The sequence below is a fragment of the Chrysemys picta genome, chromosome 2 (genome assembly GCF_011386835.1).
Source record: "Chrysemys picta bellii isolate R12L10 chromosome 2, ASM1138683v2, whole genome shotgun sequence".
NCBI classification, from domain to species: domain Eukaryota; kingdom Metazoa; phylum Chordata; order Testudines; family Emydidae; genus Chrysemys; species Chrysemys picta.
In genome coordinates, this window is record NC_088792.1 from 261,790,877 (window position 1) to 261,804,543 (window position 13,667).

A 13,667-nucleotide genomic window follows, 5' to 3' on the forward strand; every position below is an offset into this window, starting at 1 on the left:
ACTGATAATTAATTATGTATTATGATTATTATTTGTATAACTTATTCTTCAGACTTTCTTAAAATACCCCCCTCAATATGCTGCTATTCCTCCTGATTATGATAAATTCACAAGACAAAAAAATAGGATTTTTTCTGGTACAAAAATCATTTAAAAAAATAGTAATGAGAAACAAATTGTTACAACTGAGAAACTCCTTTTATCTCTACAATTAACCAAACACCACCCGCTCCTCCTTTCTCACAGCCCATTTTCTTCTTATCTTAATGCAGGTAGAAACTGTTTTGATAAAGTGTTTAAATAACCTCCAACTCTTCATCTAGGGAACTACAAAATACATGACATACTATTAAAGAATTTCATTATTATCTTATCTTCTATTTTAAGCCCTTCCCTATTTGAACACATCCTTGAAATGGTTACACATAAAATGCAACTGTCTTCTATTGAAAATTTAAAGCATATACCTATTGTTACAGCATGCCTTAGGAAATAGAGTCTTATGGTAGTACTGTAGATTCTACATGCTTTCAATACCATGGGACTGGAGAAAGTTAAGATGGAATTGGTGTTGACTGAACAGTATGACATAAGCATAAAGCCAAGACTATAAATATTTTGAGGGAATATTCATTATATTTATCCATCCTACAGCTCTTTACTCCTCTTCATCTTATCACTAAACTGAATTATACTATCTTATTACATTCAACATATGTGCTATTTCTATCAGGCATCCTCTCTCCTCCTCAGTACTCGTAAAAGGTGTTAGATAGACATAACTGGAAACGGAAGTTCTCTATTTATTTGGAAAGGATGAACAATAAGGACACTCATTTTCTGCCATTTTCCCGAAAACCTGATATAGCAGGATACACAGCTAATGGGAGAAAGGCAGTTGCTTCTCTTTGCTTCTTCAAAACTGGGTGTCTGTTGAGATTTGCAGGAACTGTTTGCAAGGAATTTGATTTGGAACTTCCACTAACTACTAATTAGACATCAAATCAGAATGTGATGATAATTTCAGTCACTAGCAGCCTTGCCCAAATTTGATCTAATGACTCAGAAATCAATAATAGTCTGAGCTATCTAGTCCCCAGTTCAATGACTGGACATAATGTTGTGTTTGGTAGAACCTTGATACAATATTCTGTCATTTAGCTTCCCTTTTGTTTTGCCCAAACTGTCATTCTATCTTTCACACAGTGAAATCATTTCCTTACTCTTATGGTAGCACGTTGGGAGAAAGACGCTCTAAGCCAACAGGGGAGAGTTCTTCTGTCAGTTTAATAACTCTACATCCATGGAGGCAGTAGCTATGTCAGCAGGAGGAGCTCTCAGGCTGACGTAGTGCTATCTACAAAGGGGTGGATTCATCACATCCCTGAGCGAAGTAGTTTTACTGAAGTAAGTATATAATGTCTACCAAACTTTAGTTATATTTCTGTATCATATTTTATCTCTCTACCTCCCAACCAATCTTTCCACTGATCTTTCTTTTCAATAGTGTGGTATACCAGAAGCTTTCCATCCTGTATGTTAACTCTTTGGTTATCAGACACTGCAAAATCAATCTTTCATGTGACCAACTCCAATAAAGTTAAAGGCTGAAATCCTCATTCTCTCTGCAGCCACTTTATGTCATGTACAGGCCCTGGGTGGTTTAAAGGGGCCCTAAAAGACCTGGATCCAGCTTCTGGAGGATTCCTCTGGTGTAGAAACTGCAGAAGATAGCTGTAAGGTTGCCCACTGTGGACCTCTTAACAAACCCTCACACAGGGGTCATGTTGGGGGTGGGGCTGCTGGGCACAGTACTGCAGAGAGTCTGGGCAGTGCTGCAACTGAGAGGCAGGTAGAGATAGGCTGCTGTAAATCAGACAGGGCCCCATAAGTGCCTATATTACACCTGGGACTACAGAGCTGCCCAGGATTGGGAGGTTCAATAGTGCTTAATGACACCATAACCCTCCCCCCACCATCTTGCGCTGTCAGTTCTGTGCTGCATGTCCTTGAGGTTCAACACAAAATCACTACCAAAGAGTCATACTAACTTGCATAAGTGCTAAATTTGGCCCATTATTTTGAGAATAACATAGCTATATTACGTCAGCATTTATAATGGATTAAAAATAAATTACTAATATTTTCAAAAAGATGTTATTTTTACAAATATTGTGACCCATATATGTATGAATACATGAACTACAGATCAGAATGCATGACGGAAAATTACTGATTGTCAAAACTCTAACCAGCACTATCAGTTTACAATAGTTTATTTTAAGTGCACTGTATATATTTTCAACATATAAGTAATTACAAAATCCTTCCAAAGAGATAAATAGTGCAGAAGTAATTACAAGTATGAAAGAAACAGTTAAAAAATGAGACATCCTACTTACCAAACTCCTTGGGAACAGCAATAGAGTAAACACAGTTGTGACCAACACTGTAGTTTTTGGGGTAATTTGGTGATAATACCGTGCCTTCAGAGCCTGTCGACCGGCTCCCACATGGTGCTAGAAAGTACAAATGTATAGTATTGAATTATATAACATTCAAAGGGTGATCAACTTAAACGTGTCTAACACTGATTTAATTTGCTGCATGCTGTTATAATGTACTGCCGTAAATTATCTTAATGTTTACACTAGATTTAATTTGTGTATTATGAGCCCACACCTGGGATGATGAGTGCCTTCAACTCCCTTATATGTCAGTTGTATTGAGAGCTCTCTGTTGTTTGAATCATTATGTTTCTATATCACTTATCAACAGTCTTAAGATAACAATCTTCTGTATATGCCGTGTGCTATTATTCATTCCATTGAATGCTATTATTCATTTCTCAGATATTTGACAATCTCTTAAAGGGGCAGTTTATGTAGTCCCTACATCAGTGAGCATTTATTCCAATAATCCCACAATGCAAAAACAAAGTATAAAACAATTCAAATTATTTATCAAGGAGTAAAGTTGAGACTTGACTTGATATTGACTGCAGGGAGCTACACTGATTTACATTAGTTGAAAGGCTGGCCCCTTGTTTCCAAATATATCTAGCAAATAACATTAATATTTAAGCACATTAAAAACAAGCTAATCAACTTATGTTTGTAGATTTCTAAAACTGGCAATACACGTTTTCATTTAATATATGTAATTCATATTTGTCGAGTCAGAGATAAATTCTCCAAATGCTATGTAAACAGAGTTTCAGAAGCAATTATATAAAACAATAAAAATCCACTATGAAGTAATGTCCTATGTATATTTCAAGCCAGTTTAACTAGGGCTTGCTTCTCATATATGTAGAAAATAAAACCCACTTTAAACTAGTCTAATGGGATTGTACACTTAAACCATTGCATCTTTTCCTTAAAAGAAACTTCTAATGACTCTGCAAAATACTTAATATGTGCCTTTTTAAGGTAGAGTTTATGAAATATTGAAAATACTAATGCTATTTATTTTTGTGGTAGGTTGTCAGAGCATAGTAATCTCTTTTGCACTCTGACATTTAAGAACAACAAATCCTTACTTCCACGACCCTTTCTTTTCAAAGTGTCTAATTCTTTTTCTTCCATAAAATTAAATATGAGGTGCAGAACAAAATTCATCATTCAAAATAAATGTGTATGAATGTATTATTCCCACTTCCATTCCTAAAAAATTATTAGTTTAGCTCTCACTAGTTTATTTTAAATTATAAGCTTAGCTCTCACACAATTTTAAGGATGAGAATTCACCCCGTAATAGTGAACTCTGTAATCATTCATGCCTCCATGATCTATAATGTGTTTTTTTTAGTAAATTGTCCCTAACTTGGATTCGTCTGAAGTTCATCCAGAATCTGCAGTACAGTAGTTGCAGAACATGGCAGCCTAAGGGCATGGCTACACTTGCTGATGTGAGTTAAATCCATCTTCATAGAGCTCAGTAGGGAAAGCGCTGCAGTCTGTCCACACTGACAGCTTTAAGCGCACTGGCATGGCCACATTTGCGGCACTTGCAGTGGCATTGGGAGCAGTGCATTATGGGTAGCTATCCCAGCATGCAAGTGACCGCAATGTGCTTTTCAAATGGGGGCAGGGGTGGAGTGTGACAGGGAGTGTGTTGTGTATATGTGGGGGGAGAGACAGTGGGTTTTGGGGTGCTGAGAGTGTGTCAGCATGCTGTCTTGTATGTTCAGACCCCCACCTCTCTCTCACTCACTCAAAGCACACAGTAAATATTTGCTTTTTCTTGAGCTGATAAGCAGCCAGCTTCTCCGAAATGGAGCTTTGAAAGGGCATTTCCGCATTCCTGCAGCTGATTTCACAACAATGACAAGAGTGGCCACTTGACTTAAGAGGATTATGGGATGTTTCCGGAGGCTGATCACAGCGCAGTAACGCAACACCTCATTCACACTGGCGTCAAGGCGCTCCAGCGGGGGCGCAGCAAACATTATTCCACTCGCCAAGGTGGAGTACCAGCAGCGCTGTAGCTGCGGAGTCAAAGCGCTCTACGTGCCTTGCCAGTCTGGACGGGGAGTGTGCTAGGGCGCCCGGGGCTGCTTTATTCTGTCTCACCCCATGATACGAAAGAATAACAGACTATAACAAATTAACTATAATGGTTCTTTAACATAGCACTAGCCTCGTTACTGCAGTTTACTCATAGATTCATAAACTTTAAGGGACCATTGTGATAATCTAATCTGACTTCCTGCACGTGGCAGGCCACAAAACCTCACTCACCGGCAGAATTAGTGAAGTCCTCCAATTGTGATTTAAAGACTTCAAATTACAGAAAATCCACCATTTACTCCAGTTCAAACCAGCAAGTAACCCAAGCCCCACGCTTTAGAGCAGTGATTTTCAACCAGGGGTACATGTACCCCTGGGGGTTTGCACAGGTCTTCCATGGGGTACATCAACTCATATAGATATTTGCCTAGTTTTACAACAGCATACATAAAAATCACTAGCAAAGTCAGTACAAACTAAAATTTCATACAAACTCTGACTTGTTTATTCTGCTCTATATATTATACACTGAAAAGTAAGTACAATATTTATATCCCAATTGACTTGTTTTCTAATTATATGGTAAAAATGAGAAAGTAGGCAATTTTTCAGTAATAGTATGCTGTGACACTTTTGTATTTCTATGTCTGATTCTGTAATCAAGCAGTTTTTATGTGAGGTGAAAATTGGGGGTACATAAGACAAATCAGACCCCTGAAAGGGATACAGTAATCTGGAATGGTTGAGAGCCACTGCTTTAGAGTAAGGAGAACCCCACCCTCCCCATGGGGTCTCTGCCAATCTGACCTGAGGGAAAATTCCTTCCCAACCCCAAATATGATGATCAGTTAGCCCCTGAGCATGTCAGCAAGACCCATCAGTCAGACACCTGGGAAAAAATTCACTGTAGCAACTCAGAGCCCTCCCCATCTAGTGTTCCATCTCCAGCCATTGAGGATATTTGCAACTAGCAGACACAGATGGGCCACATACCAGTGCAGGCAATCTCATGATATCATCCCCTCCATAAACTTATCAAGCTCAATCTTGAAAACTGTCAGGTTTTTGGCTCCCCTTGGAAGACTGTTCCACAACTTCACTCTTCTGATGGTTAGAAACCTTTGGCTAATTTCAAGCCTAAACTTGTTGATAGCCAGTTCTGTTATTACAGATATTCAAATAAAGAAAGTGTTTCTCTGTCTACAGAACAAAGTGTAATATTTCTCATTCAAATAACCTTTCTTTTAAAATGTGAATTACTTCAAGGATTTTAAAGTCAAATTTACTGAAGTATGTCATATATCTTTTGAATTCATTTTACAGTAATTTGCATCTCATAAATTAGTGATATTAGTATCTAGTCAAGTAACCTAATGGGGAACTGAGAGTTGTATATCCTTGGACAGATGACTAGGGAGGAGTACAAAAATATTGCTCGAGCATGCAGGGGTGTAATCAGGAAGGCTAAAGCACAATTGGAGTTGAAGCTAGCAGGGATGTGAAGGGTAAAAAGAAGGGTTTCTACAGGCATGTTAGCAACAAGAAGAAGGTCAGGGAAAGTGTGGGACCCTTACTGAATGGGGTAGGCAACCTAGTGACAGATGATGTGGGAAAAGCTGAAGTATGTGGAGGAGGTGAGCAGCCCTCAGTGGTGAAAGAACAGGTTAAGGACTTTTTAGAAAAGCTGGACATGCACAAGTCCATGGGTCCAGATCTAATGCATCTGAGGGTGCTGAGGGAGTTGGCTGATATGATTGCAGAGCATCCACCTTGCACTGCTTCTCTACCTGTGGCTTTTCTATCATGCTCTACCTCACTAGTGGACAACCTGTGGCCCATCAAGGTAATCTGATTGCGAACATTTTGCTAACATTGACCATCCACAGGAACGGCCCCCCGCAGCTCCCAGTGGCCGCGGTTCACTGTTCCTGGCCAATGGGAGCTGCGGGAAGCAGCAGGCTGCAGGGACGTGCTGACAGCCACTATCACAGCTCAGATTGGCTGGGAATGGCGAACCACAGCCACTGGGAGCTGTGGGAGGCCGTGCCTGCGGACTGTCAATATAAACAAACTGTCTTGCGGCCTGCCAGTGGATTACCCTGATGGGCCGCGTGTGGCCATGGGCCACAGGTTGTCCATCAATGCTCTACGTTATGTCCATAACTTACCATGATTAAGAGCTGTGAAGAACAAATACACAGGCACAAAACAGAGTAGAGTTCTTCCTAAGAACTGATTTTTTTTTCACTTGAGTTTTTGTTTTTCCTCTTGAAACTGATACTTTTTAGTTCCTAGTATTGCATGGAAATTACTTACTTTCTAATATCTTTAGCAAGAGATCTAATATTATTTCATTCTAATTACAGAATATAAGCACCATATTGTGCCATCCACTTTTAAGCAGCATTTCCCACTGGATGGTGTAAGACGGCTTTATGTCATGCAGATATATTTGATTAAACAACTGCAAATATAATAAATTAATAATTAATAATAACAACAATAGTAATTAATAAAAAGTAATATTTCATAAACACTGCTAAGAAGAAAGACCAGATGACTCAGGAGAATCCTAAAGCGGTAATGATTTGTTCACTAATAGGTCACTGGTTAAACCCAATCTAGTGTAGAAAAGTAATTGATATCTGAGGGCTCTTTAGATGCCGACTTTATATGATTAAACTGAAGAGATAAATTTCTTGATAACATTATACTTTTGTAAGACACTTAAATGCTACAGTTAAACAATAGAGAGAGAAGGTAGGTAATCTTGTTTTTGTTTTTTTCCATGTCACTTTGGGGTCCTGTATGTACTTTGTTCATATTATGCCTGTGTCAGTGTATTGTTTACCTGTGTTATTTATCTGTATGGCCAGAATAATATTTCCATTTGCCAAGATCACCTCATTTATTCTGTCAAAGACAGCGAGACAATGATTGGACAGCTACTTGAGTAATGTCAAATTAAATTAAAACTATATGATCAAAATTAATGTATTCATGAAACTATGTCAGGACTATAAATAAATTTGAAGATAATACATTAATATTCTCCTTGTGTCCCACAGGCACCTTAAAAAAAACAACATTTTTAATTCAATCCAAGTCTATTAAATGGGTTTCTTTGTTGCTGCCCTCTTCACTACCTGATACAGCTGTCATCTAAACCGAAAACAACTTGTAGAATTACTATGTAATTTAAATCAGTTTATCTGCTTTAGTCTTCCATGCTTATGATTTAATTTTAATATCATAATGTTCTGTTTTAAAATGTATTGCTTTCCTAAGAGCATATCTGATGACAGTACAGAGTAGCAAAAACCATTTTGATGGAAAGGTTTCTTCTATATGACTCTGTATGGTCTAGGTGAGTGATTCTCAAACTTTTGTACTGGTGACCCCTTTCACATAGGAAGCCTCTGAGTGTGACCCCCCCACCCACCTTATAAATTATTTTTATATATATATTTAACACCATTATAAATGTTGGAGGCAAAACAGGGCTTGGGGTGGAGGCTGACAGCTCGCGACCCCCCATGTAATAATTTCACGACCCCCCGAGGAGTCCTGAACCCCAGTTTGAGAACTCCTGTTCAGGGTAATAAAAGGTTATACTTAGCAATATATTAAAGAAAATGTAGGCCTCATATTTAGACAAAAGTTGAGATATATATATTTTGTTGCAGATATCCTAATTTTGAGGGGGTTGAATGTTTTTAGATTTTTTTTTTTTACTATCAAAAAAGAGCAAGTATGGTAGCATTTATACTCATGTAAGAAATGAACAATTTCTCATGCAAAGGAAAACTCAACAGATGAAAAAGATAAAATAATCATATTTTCACCTTCTAATTCCCATTATTACCAAATTACCTATACATTAGCTACTGGAAGATAACTTGGAGATAAATATTGCTGTATAAAGGCTTATAGAAAAGTGTGAGGTTGGTAAGCACATCTCAAACAGTTCTGAGGTAGGAAGTAAGAAATATAAAGTAAGCAATCTTCCTTATAAAGACTTGTTAATGATCAATATGTAGGGCTGTCAAACAATTAAAAAACTTAATTGTGATTAATTGTGAGTTTAAAAATAGTTGTGATTAATCACAGTTTTAATTGCACTGTTAAACACTAGTAGAATACCATTCATTTAACTATTTTGGATGTTTTCTACATTTTCAAATATATTGATTTTAATTACAGCACACCCTTACTTCTGCAATGCTGCTGCGACTCCTGGTGCCTGGTTCTCTGGCCACTCCTAGCTCACCAGGGGCTCCATTTCAGATTTTGGCTTTGTGTGAGAGAGTGCATGTGTTGCAGGGGAAGTGTGTGTGAGTGTGGGCACGTGTGCATGTTGGAGAGAAGTGTGTGTGTGTGAGACGGAGGAAGAGAGTGTGTGTGTGTGTGTGTGTGCGCGCGCGCGCGCGCACTGTGGGAAAATTGTCTATTTAAGCAGAGTACTCAGGAGCCTGAACACTTTTGCAGCCAGCAGCAGCTGCTGTCGGCAGCACTCACTCCTAAACCACCACCAGCAGCAGACAGGCTCCCCCGGGGGAAGGGGGACACCCCAACAGCAGCTCATCTGTTCCCCATGCCCCCGTTCTGTTTAGCAGACAGGAGGCAGGCTCCTGGTCCCAAGCAGCTTGACAATGGGCGGGAGAGGAGGCAGGAGCAGCAGTGGAGCAGGGTGGTGGGAGGAGGGGCACCCCTGCCCCAGAGGCACACAGCGGTGCCCCCCAGAGCACAGCACCCTGGATGGTGGCCATCCCACTCCACCCCTGTGGCCGGCCCTGTCCAGTGGGGAGGGAATGGTGCAGGCCGCTGCCCAGTCCTGTCTCCAGAGGTGTGCAATTAACACTAGTTAAAAAAACACATTAATTTATTTTGAGTTAATCACATGTGTTAACTGTGATTAATTGACATCCCTATCAGTATGTGATTTTTTAATGTAATTTTTCCAATGTTCCGCAAGATCAAATGATAGAAATCAAGCATTCCAAATTTCAAAATACTTAGAAAGCCCAATCACCTGAACATAATCACGTTAGTGATCATAGTGCATTTCCCTCATTACAATCTATTCTCTATTTAATGACCTCTGGGAAGGAATGACTGTCTTTTGTTCTGGAGTGATATCTAAAATGTGCCTCTCCCACAATCCAGTCTACATCATCGAAGGCCAGAAAGTAAAACAAACAAACAAAACCAAACAAACAAAACACTTGTGTTTCCATGCTGAGCTGTACTGTAACAGGGGACACACTTTCATTCTTATTAGATAAATCTGGGAATTTTGCCCAGACTGTTTAGGGCATTGCTTTTAGCTGCATGTCACAGAAGACAGTTTTGGACAGCTGAGCCACACTCTTATTAGACAAAAGTAGAGAGATGGGAAAGAGAAGAAATAAGAAATAAGATAGGGAAGGAAAAAGGACGCATTAGGAGGAGGGTGGGAGAGACAAAGTCTCACATCCCAGGTGGTGTTTGGGATTTAGCCGAAGGCAGTGGAGGAGGCAGTGTCATTTGGCTCCCTTTCTCTGGCTTACTCTCACCAGGACATCTCTCAGGATAGGATAAAGAAGGTCCAGGATCCCAGGAGACACAGTGAGTGTGGCAGCCGTGATGGTGAAGCGCCCTCCTTTCCGTTCTTTCAGTCAACCAGTGTTGTGGTCACCACCTTTCCCCCCAGAGATGTGTAGGCCTTACCTGCATTCCAAATCGGGGTTCACATGTGCACCATGCACCTGAGTCTGGAGATTTTTACTAAGCAGTGTCTGTTGGTCCACATATACACAGTTGTTGTCTTCTTGCTCCAAACCGAGGGTATAAAGGGTGATGTGGACCAACACCTCTCCAGTTCCTTCTCTAACCACAAATACAAATATAACCCATAACGGAGGGGATGGAGGGAATGAAAACTCTTATGCAATCTCACACATTTCCTATAATCACTCACAACAAAACAAAAAGATATCTAAAAGCAAGAAACCATTCTGAGATGCTGACTTGTCCTACCAACTTCTCAATTGTGTTGTCTGCAAAGTGCCAGCTCCCTACTAATGAAGATAATATTTTCAGCCTTCTCAACAAACAATAATAAACTGATATATTGAAAGTCACTAAGAAAGAAAGAAAGAAAGAAAGAAAGAAAGAAAGAAAGAAAGAAAGAAAGAAAGAAAGAAACCAAAACCACCTTTGCTTGATATCTTTCCATGTTACCCACCTCCTTCATGCCCAGTGTAAACGGCTTCCAACTAACAGTTACATGCTCTGGCATTCTATATTTCTCTTGAAGCCAGTGATTCTTCATTGTATCAAAGTCCAACCTTTCTATATTATCTCAGGATAATCCCTGCTAGGGACTATAGAATATGCAAAAAGCTTCTGAACATCTGAGGGGACAGTTTATGTATACAACTACATGAAAACCCTGGCCATATAACCTTCTTGAGCTATCAATACAGTAATGAATATGTTTTGGGAGCAAACAATACTATAGTTCCATACAGTTAAGGCCAGAAGGGACCACCAGATTATCTAATCTAACCTCATTGTCACAAAGCGGTCCCCTGTGAGCCTCTCTCACTTTAGATACAAACCATAATCACTCCAGGCCACCTTCATTGCCACTGTACTTTATTATAGTGTTCTAGCAGCACTATTTACATATTTACAAGCCTCAGTCAGCTCCCCCTCTTACTTCTGGAGGGAAAGGGAGCAGTACTAATGTAACGCCGACAGTCCCCGGTCATCGATGGGCGGGGTCAAAACGGGGACCTCTGGAGTTTAGTGCATGAGCCTCTACAGCATGAGCCAAAAGCCAACTGGCTGTTAGTTAAGGCTGTAGAGCAGACTCATTTACCTCTCTCTCGAGGCGTTCTCGGTACCACTAGATGGGACTGAACGCCACACCCAGGAGGTGTGTGGGTTACACTAGCAGCAGCAACCAACTCTGCCTTCCTTCAGGCTCTCCACCCCCTATCCAGGGCTTCCTCCCTCTCTATTTGTCTGTTCCCAGCTGCTGAGGTTGCTTCTGATGGGAAACTTGATTCATTAATATTAGTAACGTGATTTCAGATCCTTAGATATACATGAAAATTTCCATGTTTTACTGTTTTTCCAACATTTTGTTCCAAAACTAAAAAACCCAAAATAAATAAACAAATAAAAACCTATTATCCTCCTGGCATGTGAAGATTGAGTGTGCCTGTTTCTTCGGTCCTAAAACAATTAATAGGAATTACCCTTATTAGCCTGATTCAGATCTCATGTAAATCAGAAATAACTCAATTGAAATCAGTGAAGTTAAACTCATGTAAAATGCTGTGAGATCAAAACCAGGTCCTGTAACTCCACAGGATGACTCCTTGTATATTGATGGGTGCAAAATTTAGAATAAAAAGTTTGGCTGGTGGCAGAATTGGCCATCAAAAAGCTATTGATTTACTGTCATGGAAGGATGGGTTTTACTTTGCTCCAGTGTGGGAATTCTGAAGAAACACACGGTTGGTCCTGTAATTTCTGTGTGGCCCCTGTGAGGACCTTGACTCAAAGGTCTGAGGGGTAAATAAATGTTGAAAAGTTTTACATATCAAAGATAAGAGCATCTAGATGTAACAAGAATGGATATGAGAAGCTCCATGTCCTGTAATTAGTTATTATTAGGATAAACCTTCTTGTTTAGTTTTATCTGGTATTGTTTTCTTTTTCCCCATACACATGACTACTGGTGAAATATGTGTATTTTCTGTTAAGTTAGTTGGAGTGGATATTGAACACCTACAGGGTGTAAAAAGGGATACAAACTTAATTTGATTAGCTTTAAAAACATGTTACATTAATATCAGAATCACAAGAGAGAGCCAAGGATTTGTCTTTCTTTCCAGAAAATGGATAACTAAACTGAATGGCTCTGGTTGTCCAGGTAAAGAATCTCTTTAAAATAACACATTATATTTGTATATTGCCCAATTATTTTTCTGTCACTTGAACTGACACCCGTGAGCACATCAAAACACAAAAGCGCTGGGACCACGAGCAAAGTTAAAATCCATTGAGGCCTTTTATCCATTCAATAGTTATGAATTCCAATAATTTATATATATTGATTACTCATTCATGCTGCTTGTTTCATGGCAGATTATTGTGTAAAATGTGCAGCCATACAGCTTTGCATATGTCACAATGTGTCATAGAAATCTGTGTGCCATATAACAGTGACCCACAACAACCAGTATTCATTGTTGTCAATAATACCAATGGTAAATGGAAGAAACAGATCACACTGTTTGCTGCAACAAGCTCATGCACATCTCTTCCTTCTCCCCCCAGCTATCAACCAAATAGAAAAAAAAACAAAAAAACAAAACAAAACACAATCACCCTGTTGGTGCAAACTCACCTGCCTGGGGATAAATGGTTCATTTGCCCTTCCTGGGCTATGACTTTCTTCCCTGAACTTCAGTAGGAGTATTCCTCTCTCTCTCTCTCTGGGTTTAATCAATAGTCTTTTTCTTTACAAATTCAATGATTCTTTACCCTGGTGCTGCAGGTTTTAAAGGAGGAACTTCTTCACTTCCCCCACCTTGATGGAGGCCTTCAGCCTGAGTCCCCTAAATAAAGACCACACCGTGTGGCCTCTATCTCACACCGTGCTATACTGACTCAGGTCTCTTTCTATCTTCCTCATCCCTGGTGTCTTTCTAAGTCCTGTCTCCTGTCAGGCTTGTCCATCAACCCCCTTTCTGGGCTCACTGTTTCCCTAAATTTCTTAGCAGAGAACCCTTCTTCAGGTTAAGGTGAAACCTGAGCTCTCCCTTTCTGAGGCAGTAGCAACGGTTTATGTAATCCATGCCTAGTCACATTAAGCCACTTGGCCTCCTGATCTCTCTGGCACTACATCTCCCAGCATTCCATTGTCATGAAGGGTCAAGTTCCAATAACACCTGATATAGCAGCATGTGCTCTTGAAGGACTTAGTGTGCTCTACTATAGAAAATCAAATGTCGTGTTTAAGAGCTTTAACCTGTCACCCAAAGGGGTCAGGAAGGATTTTTTTTTCATAATGCACAATTGAATAGATGTAATCTGTTTTTTTACCCTCTTCTTCTGACAAATCAGGGATTGGCCACATCTGGAGATGGAATACCAGGT

General features: G+C 39.7%; 1 protein-coding gene across 2 annotated transcripts in view; it reads right to left on the bottom strand.

Annotated features, from left to right (window-relative positions):
- Positions 1–13,667, bottom strand: part of CSMD3 (CUB and Sushi multiple domains 3) — a 1,168,516-nt gene that overhangs the window by 267,241 nt on the left and 887,608 nt on the right. For both annotated transcript variants that reach the window (XM_005287288.4, XM_008168301.4), the window contains one exon: positions 2,403–2,519. In XM_005287288.4, coding sequence (XP_005287345.2) covers positions 2,403–2,519 — 117 coding nt within the window. The remainder of the gene's footprint in view (positions 1–2,402; positions 2,520–13,667) is intronic.